This window comes from Dermacentor andersoni, chromosome 5, assembly GCF_023375885.2.
Source record: "Dermacentor andersoni chromosome 5, qqDerAnde1_hic_scaffold, whole genome shotgun sequence".
NCBI classification, from domain to species: domain Eukaryota; kingdom Metazoa; phylum Arthropoda; class Arachnida; order Ixodida; family Ixodidae; genus Dermacentor; species Dermacentor andersoni.
Genome location: NC_092818.1, coordinates 94,824,588 through 94,838,844, shown reverse-complemented (window position 1 = coordinate 94,838,844; position 14,257 = coordinate 94,824,588). Strand labels below are relative to the sequence as shown.

General features: G+C 47.6%; 1 protein-coding gene across 2 annotated transcripts in view; it reads left to right on the top strand.

Moving 5' to 3' along the window:
- Positions 1-14,257, top strand: part of LOC126530895 (uncharacterized) — a 42,920-nt gene that overhangs the window by 4,115 nt on the left and 24,548 nt on the right. For both annotated transcript variants that reach the window (XM_055070855.1, XM_055070854.1), the window contains 7 exons: positions 74-157; positions 259-4,578; positions 6,466-6,593; positions 7,515-7,785; positions 8,955-9,095; positions 10,002-10,077; positions 10,392-10,438. In XM_055070855.1, the coding sequence (XP_054926830.1) occupies positions 74-157; positions 259-4,578; positions 6,466-6,593; positions 7,515-7,785; positions 8,955-9,095; positions 10,002-10,077; positions 10,392-10,438 (5,067 nt within the window). The remainder of the gene's footprint in view (positions 1-73; positions 158-258; positions 4,579-6,465; positions 6,594-7,514; positions 7,786-8,954; positions 9,096-10,001; positions 10,078-10,391; positions 10,439-14,257) is intronic.

The window sequence follows — 14,257 nt, the reverse complement described above, 5'->3', positions numbered from 1 at the left end:
GAGAACCTACATAATTGTTCTCTCTTGAAGTTTGATGTCACTGAGTTGTTAACTAATTCTGGTGTTATTTTAGCTGCAAGTCATGTCGTAGATGCCCTTCACGCGTCACACTTCCCGGAAATTATTGGAGACCAGAATGCCCAACTCATTGGCAGAGGTAAGCCTTCTTTACATTAAAAAAATATACCTTAACAGACTACGTTTTTATAGTGAGAGCCATGCTTATACTTGAGCATTTGCCTATGTGCATTTTTACAGGAGCTGCGCCGAAACATGAATCATCATTGAACCTGTTGGCATCCCACTACCAACAGAGGCCCGGACTGTCGACGCGCGTCTCTGATGGTGTTACCCTTATTGTGGCCAGCGGAGGCGATGGCGAGGCCACTACGCATCTGTTTCCCCATCAACCTACGCCTTACACCCTGCAGCCAACCTTGCTGCTGGATGCAGTCTTGATGAAGGAACACTTTGATGGCCATAATGTGACGCCGCAGCCGTACTCTGTGTCGTATAGCACGAAGACTTTGTTCACCACTTACACCTATTTCACAACGTTCTTTACGGATGACTCTTCATCTATCGCAAGCTCCGAGCAAGTTATTTCCAACACTGTTACAATTCCGGTTACACAGAACTTGTACCCAACTATAACGCCGTACTTGCCCGAGCCCAGAGAGCCAAGCACGTACTTGGAGACGAGTGAGCGGGTAGTGACAAGTACTTCATACAACACGTTTACGTTTTATGCCACTTTGTTCAATGGTTCAAGCTCCGTGGTCACGCCGTTTGAGGAGGTCCAGTCACAGGTGTTCGTCATCACAGAGTCCTTCACAATTACACGAACGGTACAGCCAACGTTGTCGATTCAACCGCAGTCAACTCCAGTTTTCTCACGTCCCGAACCGCAGCAGAGCTACTACTACCCAGACCAGGATCAGTACTTGTCGCAGCATTATTCAAGTCAGCAGCCACAACTCTACCAAGCCAATGACATCCTTAAATCGCAGCAGCTCCAGCCATCAACAGTTTTGAGTACTTTATATTCGACGCAAACTAACTTTATTACATTCTTCCAAGGAACAAGTACGATCGTAACCTCCATTGAAGAGGTCCTTTCAGACGTCGTTACTATCACCATTCCTCATGGTCTGGCTACTCCTGTCCTGTCGTCTCCCCACTCGCCTTCTCCAACGACCTCGGTTCCAGAATTTAGCACGAGGACGTATCTCACGACACAGACACAGTATGTTACATTCTTCAGAGGAACCGAGACAATACTGTCTTCGATTGAAGAAATTGGTACGACAGTTGTAACAGAGAGGGCTGGTTCCCGACCATCCGTCTACTCAAGGCCAATATCGACACCTGCGCTGCATTCCTTCGCACCGGCTACGTCTAGCACGCCATCTTTCGTACTGCCATCGCACACAGGTGCTCAAGCAGATTTGGTTCCCTCAGTAAGGACTTATTACACTACATATACGTACTTCACAACGTTCTACACTGACTCAAGCTCTATTATTGCCAGTAGAGAAAACGTTGTCACGTCTCATGTCACTTTGTTTGTGCCACGCGGGTCTCTCACGTCCTCAGTGAGAACGACGGCGCCTACAAGAATACCCACAGTTGCTACGCACACAACTTCCTCGACAAGTGCTTCGACACGGCCCACAACGACCTCTACATCTCGTTACACGCGGCCAACGTCGACTACGCCTCCCTACGACACAAAGTTGTACACAACTGGTACAACATATACTACATACACTTTCTATACTACACTGTTCGGTGGTCAAGACAAGATCGTGATTTCGAGCGAACAAGTTGTGCCGCAGATTGTGACCACAAGGATAGGCTCAAAACCATCAACTACGTCGTCACGCTACAGACCAACGCCTACTGTCCTGACGCACATGACTACTTACACCTACTTCACCACCCTCGTTAGCGATTCTGAGACCATTGTGTCGTCGTCAGAAGAAGTTATAACACAGCTTGTTTCGACCACCATATCGCCGTCTTCTTCAACCAGCTTTGTTCCAGAAGTGAATATCATTACTTCTTCATTGTACAAGCCCGTCAAAGAAGAGAAAGTGGAACCGTCCAGCAAAACAGGAACAAGCCACTCAAAGAGGCCGTCTTTCGGTAGTGGTTTTAAGCGTCCTTCCACTGGCTTCCACCAGAAGTCTTCTGTCACGCTTTTTGCTTCGTCCTCTTTTATCCCTAGTTCTTCCCCGAAGCTAACAACAGTGACGCCAGCTTTCACAATTCTTGAGTCACCATCCATTGAAGAAGAAAGCACAAGGTCATCGATGGGAGTCTCCACAACAGTTATCGATGGCTCCACCGTCATTTTCTTTACTGACATTGCTGCCAGTCAAGAAGAAGAAACGGATTCCATTGGTTCTGATTCTGTTTCCTCGCTCTTCACATCTTCAATGCTCTCCCCAGTTTTTGTACCTTCATCCTCACTTTTCCCAGAAATACTCGAAAGTTCTTTCTTTTCTTCGCCGTCGGTTGCTGCACCTGTCACGTCTACAACCATTCTGGAAAGCAGCAGTAAATATGTTGGTCACGACAACGAAACGACCACGTTGCCACCAAGCATTACATTATTCATGGTCACTGGCACAGATGGCTCTCTAACGAGGCTCACAGAGGCAACATTCACATCACGAACGCAAAATGTTGTTCCTAGCAAAGCAGCCGCACCTGCGATTGCCGACATTGTTGCCACGGAGATACCATACTTACAAGCTCCATCGCCGTCTTCGCCTAGCTCTGGAGCTGGTGGTAGTCAGGTAGGCACAAGCTTCCCGTCGAAGCCAATAAAACCAGGTTCCATTATTGACCTTGCGGACGTGCTTGGCGGAAATGCAAACATCGGCGGAAATATTGGGGAAGCCATCAAAGGCATCGTTCACCTTTTGTCTAATGGCAAGAAGAACGGTACCGATGGTACAAGTGAGCTCCAACCAAGCCAAGTGAAGGAGGACGTGCCGCTTCCACCGAGTGACGGCGTGACAGTGAGTAACATTGAAGAGCCCGTGTATATCCCAGTTGGAGCAATCGCGTCCGACATGTCGGCCGCTGAGCGAAGTCAGGTGCATAGTGAGTCGTTCGATGGTCCAGCGCTCACCTCTATTCTGCACGGAAAGCCGTCAATTATGGGAGAGGGCTTTCACACGGACGTGTTTACCGGCGCAGAAACAGTGTTCATTCTTCCTACGGACACCCACTACGACGATGACGCAGCGGACGGAGAGGACCTTCCGGAACGCGTTGACAAAGATACATCTGTCCACCTCGTAGGAAGCGTTAAAAAGGCGTCGCTTCCTTCTACGGACGCCACTCCGGCATTAGACGCTAACACGGGTGTGATCACCGGAGACAAGACCATTTTCTTCGATGACTTTGACAAATTCACTGAGCTCACACAAAGGGCGGAGGACAGCAAGGGCGATGCCACGATATCGGACCCGAAAGAACTTTCAAAGGTTGTCGGCGTCCAGACCATCTTCTTCCCCGACACGAACGTGCTCCAATCTTCTCTCGCAAGCGAAGTTCAGATCACAGGAGCAACTACCATCTTCGGAGAGGGCTTCACACCCATCCTGCCAGGCACGCAAGATTCCTCAGAGACACTTGTTTCGTCCATTCAACCCACTGTCGTCGGCGGTGCCAAGTCAGTGAGTGGCGCCACTACTATCTTCTTCCAACTCGATGGCGAAAGAGTTCCGATACTGCCGTCCGTGTCCACGAGCTTGTCTACCGTCACGCAGTACGTCACGAGTGTGGAGTCCTTCACTCGGACACTCACACTCACGACGACGAAGGTGTATTACACAAGAGACAGCCCGCTGACGATAACGTCCGTGTTCACGACGACCATCGCTCCGAGAACTTTTGTGTCGACCATTATCGGAAGTCGCACCATCCTAGGTACCTTGCCCGAGCCTTCCGCTTCGGTTGAGGCACAGCTTACGACGCCTCTGCTGAGCGAAGCCACCACGACGGTCACCACGACGACCCTCATCTTCAACTCCATCACAACGACCGTGGTCCGGACGTTGGTGCTCCCAACGGAAAGACCGGAACCAACTCGCTCCTCTTCGATCGGCAACCTACCGACGACGTCTGTCCTAGTAACGCCCGAGGTCAGGGGAAGAACTCCGGAGTCCGCCGACAGCAAGTCCCCTCCGACACTGCGACCGCCTCAGCGGCGCCTCACGACGCCTCGAACGACAACCGCGGTGCACGGCAAGCGACCGGTGATAGCATTCAGAGCACCGTCGAGGACTCCAGACACGGCAAGCACCAAGCCGATGCCGACCGGGCCGAAGTTTAAGATACCATTCCCGAAGCCACCGACAACGACGACGACAACACCCAAGCCGAGCAGGCCGCCCAAATCCAAGCCTGGCAAGGTGACGCCTATCGACGGCTATCCGCCAGTGTGTCTGCCAGGCTGCAACCCTGCGAACTACGAGGTCTGCCGCGAAGCGTTGGATGGTACGTGGCAATGCACGTGCAAGCCTGGTTACGGAAGGCAGGACGGCAACAAGACTTGCACAGGTAAGTTTCTTTCTTTATTTTTCTTTTTAGTCGTTACCCTTATCTCTACAGACACATAGGGACGACTAATATAAAGATGAAGACACGCGGCAGCCTTAGTGACTTTTACCCCTCTGCGCGCACTCCTCGAAACTTGCGATTAGGCCGTCCTAAGTGTCTACTCCAAAGGATTCAAAATTTTTTATTAGTGCAGAAACTCGAATTTACCAGCTTCTGGATCATTTTAACCGCTCGCTTAATGAAAGGTATTAGATACAACGGTTCGATGAAAGGGCAATCTTTCGTAGGTTAGATTTCGAGCTAGCGAACTTGGCAACTTTCTTTGCCTGTCATACTTATTTGTACTCTGTGCCGAAGCTCACTCTTGGCTGTCATATTCTGTGCGTGTATTATTTTAACTCTGTAGTTGCTCGTCTAAACATCTTGCAGGGCCAGCGCAATATGACGAAGACAGAAGGCAGGAACACACAGGACAGCGCTGAACTCACAACTAACTTTATTCGAAGGGATACACAAACTTATGAACACAACCTATAGCCACGTGCTCTCCCATCGATGCCGTCATTATCAGTGCGCAGGCGAAAACGCAAAATCCTGTAATCTAATGCTGCACTATGAGGCGGCTTAAAAATTCAAATTCACTGTCATACAAATTTAACGATGGCATGCTTACACAACGCGACCCTTTTTTCCTCATATAGTAGGCCTCAATAATCTCCCTCATGGTCTGATTTCTATGCGCTAGAAGTATTGTGGTGTTTTTGTAGTTCGGAGTGCACCTATGCTCAGAGCAATGCCGCGCGACATGCGAGTAGGCATTACCCGTTAGCGAGCGCCTATGCTCGGACAATCTAACGTTCAGGCAACGACCTGTGTGGTCGATATAGACGTTACCGCAGGAATCCTATCTATAATAACACCACAATACTTTCTGCGCATAGAAATCAGACCACGATGGAGATTATTGAGGCCTACTAGATCAGGAAAAAAGGGTCGCGTTGTGTAAGCATGCTATCGTTAAATTTGTATGACAGTGAATTTTAATTTTTAAGCTGCCTCATAGTTCACATTACATTACAGGATTTTGCGTTTTTGCCTGCGCACTGATAATGACGCCATCGATGGGAGAGCACGTGGCTATTGGTTGTGTTCATAAGTTTGTGTATGCCTTCGAATAAAGTTGTGAGTTCAGCGCTGTCCTGTGTGTTCCTGCCTTCTGTCTTCGTCATATTGCGCTGCCCCTTCAAGTTGTTCAACCAGTACCAACTCGCCCAAATGTCGATCCTTCTACAGTTGCTCGTTTGTTCGCATGCTCATCGTAGTCTACATCACGGCCGCTTGTGCGACTTTGTTTGTGACTTTGTTTACAAACTCACTGTGGTGCGGCTTACCTTGGCCTTTTATATTTATATGTTCATGAATGTATAGGACTTCTTGCTGGGGATTTCTGACCCTGTGACGTCGTTTCTTTTCCTTTTCCTACTGCAAATTTTTTATATATATTGTTATTTCTGCTATGAGAAAGAGAGTACCCGTCACCATTATAAGGTGACTACATCTTCTTGTTTTATTTTTATTTCAATAAAAGAACTTTCTTTGGCGGGAGTTTATAGGCTGAAATGCCATTGAAATTGTATTTCGATGCGTGTCGATAAATACTCAGCAGTTAAAATTATTATAGTGTCCCACAGTGTGTCGCCATTAAGTGCAACAAAGTTCTAGGTGGTACGTTGTGGCTTCAATTTTGCAATGGTGAAATAATTAATACATGTCGAACATTGGTGGCATGCTATACGAGCTAATAAGAGGATGAACCGAGTTTCTTTGTTCCTTCGGGCTTTTCGTGTTACTTACATGGCACCACATTTTCTTTTCTTGTTTTTGCAGAGGTCGAGACGTACGTTGTCATCCTTCGTGTTGTGAAGATGGGAGAATCGGCAGTCTCATACAGCACGGAACTCTCTAACAGCCTTTCGACCGAGTTCCAACAAATTGCCGACGCAGCTAAGAAAGGAGTAAGTGTCGTAGATACCTTATGAATTTGCTACAGCAATTTAGTTATCGCCAGACACCAGCGCATCGGCGTCTATATATGAAATTTCACTACTGTTCTTATTATTCATTTCCGATATAAAAATAAGATGTTTTTCCGATGTTTACGCATATCGCCATCTAAATATTTGCTAGCACAATGGCAATGTGGAAGTGCAAAACAAAAAAAGTAGTCATGAATATTTACCTGTTCTTGTTCAAATAAAAGGGGGCACTACACCAGAGCTGACTTCAAAGTTTTTCTCATGTCTCAAGCTTATCTAAGTGAAATGTATCTCTGTTTCAGATGTGTATTTTCCTTTAGTCATTTACTACGATGAATATTTCACGAGACATGGCAATAAAAACAAACTGTTCTTAGCCGTTGGAAACGGCATTTAGTTATATGCCACCTGTTCTTATGTAAATCTGCCACGAACTACTGGTTCTTTGTGTTACCGCCTGGGCCACCATGGAATCTTTATGGCCCATTTGACCTTTCTTAAGGACTTCTTATAATGGTGTGCTACATTTCATAACTCAGATGTATAGAAATATAGTCCGTAAAATCCCACACAGCCACGATCACTGCAGTTTGCCGTAAGCGTGTCCTGGAAGTTCCTTTGTTTCCGTGTGGCGTTAGCATGTGTGCTTGACATGCAAGGCGTGGCAACAGTAGTCAAACAAGAAATGTCGGTGCAGCCAGCGCTTCGACAAGGAGGAGTTGTATTCGTCAGAGCAGCAGCTGCTACTTCGACAACGACAATTCCCCCTTGTCGGAAAGTTGGCTCCAGCAACGACGCGTGTTCGCTCAAACCTCCACCTCTACCTGTGAACTTCTCTTGTTTCAAGATATAGCGACTGGTTTAAACGGCAGCTCTGACAAACTTGGCTTGCAACCGCAGATGAGCGACGCTTACAAGAAGACGGATGTGGAGGGCCAGTTTGTGACGTCGAACTTGAACAGCATCTCGGCGGCGGACGACTTGGACACAGCCGACAGCGCGCCGCAGGGCATCCTGTTGAACTTCACCGTGTCCATGGCGAGGTCGGAGGCCATCACATCGGAGGTGATACGTGAACAGCTAACCCGGTCGCTGCGTCAGTCGAACTACAGCATCGGAAAGAGCCCGCTGTTCGTCAGCCCCAACGTTCACGCTGTCGCCGCTGTCCAAGGTAAAAACACGGCAGTACGAGAGCTAAATGTTAACTAAAAGGTTACTTTGGAGAGAATATGGGAAGGTGGCTGGCGAGAAAGTCTAACTAATCTTTGCGCTGGTTTGCTGTCCTACACTGGGAGAGCAAAGAAGAAACGAAACATAAAGTACGCGGGAAAGTAACCTAGAGGGTAACGAGGTGCGCGCATTCGAAGAGGATCGCGCACTTCACTTAAGACCTTTAAGACCGAAACACTCTACACAGTCGAACGCCTCTACAACGAAATGACCTGTATAACGAAGGAGTAATTCTGTCCGGTTTCTGTTGTGAGCGGTGCGGCGCGCGCCCTTTGCAACATAGGTACCTGTATAACGAATGGTTTCCGAGTCGCCAAACACTTCGTTATAAAGGCGTTCGAGTGTATATTGCCGCGAAAAGAATCGTCGCCAAATCTGCCAGCTTGTAATTTTTGCCATATGAGGCAGAGCGTTTTGCGGTGATCCTAATATTTACCTGGCTGCATCAGAAAGATTAAAGCGAACTGGTGTCCGTGATAGCGGCTGTTAGGCAGACTGCACACTTGGATGAGTTATCGCACTGGAAGAAATGCAAAAGAAGTATATACGCAAAAGGCAACTTACAAAGGAGTACAGGTGCGCTGTTTGAACGTACCTGAGGAGAGCGCCCCTCGAGGCGGCAGTTTTATAATGCATTGTACGGATATGGAACGTATTTCAAATGTCATCTTTGCACTCGTGGTGAGTACCACAATTTTACGGCTCTTGCGGCACGCCTCAGCGTGCCTGCTTTCGTAACTCACTAGTGCACCCTGCACGTAAAAGGACGGGTCGATCACCGCAGAACGAGAGAATGAAGTCTCATCGACCAGTGAAAACGAAGGCGGCATGACGACGTGTGCTGGCTAGTAGGACACGTCATTGCCATTTCCGGCAAATAAGGTAAACCTAAGCCTCGCAATACCCTTTCGATGTTGCCTATATTGCGTCGCATGGTTTAACATTGGACAGAGCGCGATACCAATAAAAGGAAACATTGCGACAAACGTAAAACGATGGCACAGTAAATGAAGTTGACGAAACGAACTGGTCGGTCGACGTGCAATTTCTTCCTAATACCAATGATGTGGCGTTTTTTTCCTTCTATTCCTGCCATTTTTCGCTTCGCAGATTACGACGAGTGTGGCGACTTGGACGCCAACGACTGCGACCGGTTCTCTGTCTGCGTCAACTTGCCCGGGACGTACACTTGCTACTGCAAGAGTGGCTTCGAAGACCTCGACCCGCTGCGACCGGGCCGTATTTGCTCAGGTCAGTGTGTCTTTTACGCGTCGTTGCACAGAAGCAAGGAGAAGTACCTAGCAGACTAACTAAGTGCCTAGCTCTGACGTAGTCCTGCAGGAACCGCATTCGCCGCTGCATGGGGTACAACCTCACGTAAAAGCGGCGTTTGAGTTGCGCCCGACGTGGCTTATGAGGAAATGCATAAAAATAACTGGCGCTGTGATGGGACGCCGGAATTATCGACACGACGACGCACTGTCTTAGGTTTACGCTATACTGTATCTCTTATGTAAAGGAATTTAAGACTTGAAACATTGTCAGCTAGCGCTACAAAGACTTGGGACGAGAACGACAAGCGCGCAGAACACGATGCTGACTTCGACCGCATTTTTACTACGCTGAAACATAGAATTCATGGGTTGCGAGGACCTCCGACGCTAAGAAGCGACTGCGCCACTTTTTTTCTGGCTCCTTTCCCCCTTCTCATTCCCTTCCCCCGTTCTAACACAGAAGCTATCGGTATGCTCAGACGGATCCAGAAGCAGGCTGGTAGGGAAATATTCAAAAGCGTATTGTTTCAAAAAAAAGAAAGAAAAAAGTGGCTGATAGGTGCGTGGGCATCCCGTCGCGGGTTCTCACCAAGAAAGAATGTCCCTACCCGGAAAATAACCTGCGCATTAATCTGTTCTGGAATACGCACCAACGTGACAAACTCTATTCTCGAATTGGGGAAAGTAACTGCTTGCTGATCGCGAAACAATACCTCTTTGTTCTGCGCGTTCTCGCTTTACCCGCGATAAGGAAACCTAGATACAAAAGACGTATATGCGCGTGTTTTATATGAGTATTAAGAGTTACACTGAGCAGCGTTTCGTTCTTTGTTCCCTCGGCTACTTCTCGGTGGTTTCAACGCGCGTTTGCGCCTTCCCGCAGGAGAGATCAAGAACTGCGATCACTGCAATGGCCGCGGAACATGCCTGGTGAACGATGAAGGCAAGAGAAGCTGCCGGTAAGTGCTTCTGAAACGAGTGTATCAACACACATGCAAACACTAAGAAGCCATGCCTGATTTAACTTTGTTTGTAAAGACATTTCTGTGCTGACGACGTATCGAGTTCGTGGACATTAGATATTTCTTGCGTACGAGGAACATCCAACATTTACTACCCTCTGCACCCCTGTCGGCACACCCAGTGTTCAGACAGATCGAGCGAGCACGCCCGCCCGGTACAGCGATTCAGGATTTTTGCACTGTTCTGTACTATCGACGTCATTGACTAGATATTTCAACATTTATTTTCTTTTTTTTCTGTTATCCTGCAGCTGCAACCGCATGTTCCTAGGACGTCGCTGCGAGATCAACGGTCTCGGTAAGTTCGCACTGCTTACAGAGCACGTTGAGAACTTTGTTTACACATGCCGCGACAGACAGTTCAAAGGTGCGCCACCGTCGGCTCTGTGGCCAATCTCCTGTGCTAAAAGGAACACCAAATCAGCACAGGAGCGGCCTTGCTCTAATTTGCTTTCTTTTTTTTTTCTTTCGCATTGTACATCTGTTTTTTTTAGATGTTTGCGCGAATAAATTCCTAATCACATATTGTTGTTGGGACAGGAACATATGTTCGAGTGGAAAAGTAAGCTATAAGGTCCTATTTGCCAGGTACAATGAGTCGCAAACGAGACGCGCACAGGATCACTTAATACCGAACACTTAAGTATAAAAGAATGCCGCTGAAGAGTGCAAAACAGAGGTTTCGTAGGTCGGCTCAAAAAGCGAAATCTGTGTATGGTGCGACGAAGTTCAAGACAGCAGCCGTTGTGTTTTCCGCCAGCTCGAGTGTGTGCGTCTCATCGCTCTCAGTTAATTTTCCACATCTTTCATGTCATCGCTCGTTCGTTGCGCGGTTCTTCAGTCCTTCTCAAGCTTCTTTGTTAACCTCCAAGTTTATATCCCACGTGTTAGCAGCGGTAGAGTGCAGCGATTGTACAGTGAAAACGCTGCTCGTTAAATCCTCAAATATTATCCGGTGCTCGGCGCTTAAGGTGCTGAAAATAAGGATCACTGCTGCTTTGCTGTCAGCTCAAGATTAGACAATCGTGCGTTGCGGGCACGTTTCAGGGCTCTATTTGACTGTACTTCGGAAACCATTTGTAGCCGCGTTTTGTAGACGTCGACGGATTTTCAATAGTCCTCTTTTATAGGGCGGGGAAAGAAAAAGGAAAAAGAACGAGACATGTTCAGTTTCTCATCGCAGATTAGTCAACCGATAAGTTGTGAAAGTCTCAAGTGCCATATCTACATCGCAGACAGTATCGTGCTTATTCCAAAACTTCCTGCGGGCTCTTGAACCACCCCTCCCCCGTCTCCCCCCACCCCTCCGTTTCCGTTTCTTCCGGTGACAGATCGCGTCTAATTCCTTCCTGAGCTTCCGTTCTGTGTGCAGCGCTAAAGGACAACTCAAACTGCTCAGCTTCCTGTAAGCAACGATGCTATTAGCCATAGGAAGACCGCATTTTCTCTGGCCACTGTCGGGAATGACAGTTGCGAGCAACTGTATTCGAACGACGTTTCACAATCATGATGCAAAAGGGGTGAAAATAAAAGGGCGAAACAGAGAAGAAAGGAAACTGGGTTGAGTGTACTTGGCAGAGGTGCCGTCTTCGGCGTTGCTGTCGTGCCGTCGTTGTCGTCGTCTTTTTCATCATCCTCGTTGTCGTGAGTGCAAGAATGACGTCACTGAGAATCACTGTTGACAGGCCGGTGAGGCACTTAGAAGCCACATAAGATGGTCCGTTGCCACTTATTGAAGCACGGTTACGTGACACAGAATTGCGGCTCGCTCTGCTGTTCCGCCGCGAACTTTCTCCCAGTAGTATGGAGGCGTGGATGCCATTTTCATCATTTGAGCATTTCTGAAACGACAAAAACCGAAAGGCTGCAAAATTTCTGCGCGCGGTTCTTTCTGTTGGAACAAGTTTCGTTCTTCGGAATAAAGCGCCTTAATTTCCAGGTCCCGCTCGCTTCTCTGAATGTGCGGAAACTGAAGGTACCGTAACGCCATTTCAAAAGCAAGCCTTATCGCTATCTGCGTCGGTCTTCTTCTCGAACGAAAACCATGTAGCGCCACTGGAACTGCCTGACTCCCATCTAAAGTGAAGAAGGAAGTACTGAATATGTGGTCCTTGAGCGAACAGCTTCCAAGCTTCGTCGCTATATACGAGCCGATTCACTCGACGATCTAAAAACTACTCTCGTTATCTTCATGCGACATTGTTAGTGCTGCTACAGCACGAGCAGTTCTTAGGAAATGAAGTCGGCATATGAGGCGCATTTTTTTTTTATTTTGCTAGCATTTGCCTGAGTAACAGTTTGTACGCTGCTGACGCACGCGTTTATAAACATCTAAAGCGGCTGAACGAGGGATTATTAGGGTCTTGAAATGAATGAAAACAGATAGTATGTATCTTTCTTGCTCTGGATTTATCAATTTTACATGTTCTCTATCGCCGCTGCATTGCAGAGGGTAGAGGCATCCAGACACTGATAAAGAATGTTACCGAAGAGTTGCATACGTGTGCATGGTAAAGACTACGCTGCTCGTAACATCATACAGTCCCCTGAATATTTCTTTACTCTATATCCGTTCGAACTTACGTGCAAAAGGGAAAGTATTGTTTTGAATGACAGTTTAGCACACCTATACGACGTAACACTCTTAAACTAGCTTTCTTTCGAGCAGATGTACAGGTTATTGTTAAGAAAAGAAATTCAGTGCTTCTCTTGCATGCTAATTTGTCTATTGAAAAACGAGGGCAGGGGGGACATAGATAGTGCAGTGATTGCGGAGGTATTGCTTTCGTCGTCACGGCCATGTATGTGAGGCTCAATCAATGCTCATTTGCGGTGCAGGTTAAATCTGGAAGCTCTATCGGGACCTCGTTTTTGAGGAAGTGATTAGGAAAATTAGAAAATATATATATATATAGAGTGAAAGGCGCCGGTAAATGCGAGTGAGAGCGACGTCTTAGTCTAGCGGTCGGGGTCGCTCACTGTACTAGCGGGCCCGTCAAAAGGAAAGGTGCCGGCCCGCGACGAAGTGTCATTGTTCTCCGGAGCACTGATTACCGAAGCCTGCGCGTGGTTCTATAAGTGGCGCCTTGCGCAAAGAAAGCGGTCCCCGTTTAGGCTGCCGTCCTCCTCTTGACTGTAAACGGGCTACGCTTCGCACTATATTTAGCTACACCTCAGTGCATGCTCCCGTGCGTTTAGTAGCACGCTCTCTGCTAATGCAATGAACAGCCCCGGCTATAACGAACGAGTGCAAGGTACCGTCTAATGAATGCCGGAAGGCATGCCGCTCAGTCAGGTGTGTGTGCGCGCATGTGTGTGTGTGTGTGGTTTGGGCGATCAAAAAACTTATTGCGCAAGCCGACTGCGCGATATTTCCTCAAGGCACACTCGGCATCACGCAGTTCGTTTAATGATTCATAAGTACGCACGATGTTAGCCGAGTTGCTCGTTACTTTCCTTCTTTTTTTTTTTGCTTTGGAGGAAGCTATACCAAGAGAAGCACCCAGAAGAGGAAACCGGAAATGAATATTCTATGAATCTACTCTTTTCTCGTGATTTCAAAAGAAGAAGCCGGAAGAACATTTTAAGTATCACGTAAGAGCGTCATCAGGGGTTGGTCGGTTACGCAACGCTGATTTCGCATGTGTCTGCTCAGTTTTTTAAAACTCCATCATGACCAGCTTAGTCGGGGTACCTAACCGACTGCAGTCGCAAATTAGTTGCGTTAACAATTTTGCTGCATCAATTGCAGTTGTTTCCTACTAGTGAACTGAAAGAGTGTTTTTACGCTCGTGTCACGCTTGCTCAACTGCATTTCATGTAACGATCAACTTTACCCTGGCGGTGGTGATATGGCTTCGTGGAACTCGACTGCTGGATTGTGGTTGCCTGTAAAAACTGTGCGACGCCGAAGCTTCTAATCGTTATCGTCGCGTGATAACGGGGTCACTTTTCTTTAAATCTCCTCTGAATGCGATTAAAAATAAAACGCCGCGTCGGTTACCCAGTTTCCTTCTCTGATTCGTTGGCGTTGGTGTTTCATTTCATTTCATTTCATTTATTATACCCTCAAGACCACAAGGTATTACAGAGGGGAGTGGGGTAAAAAAAAAAGTTA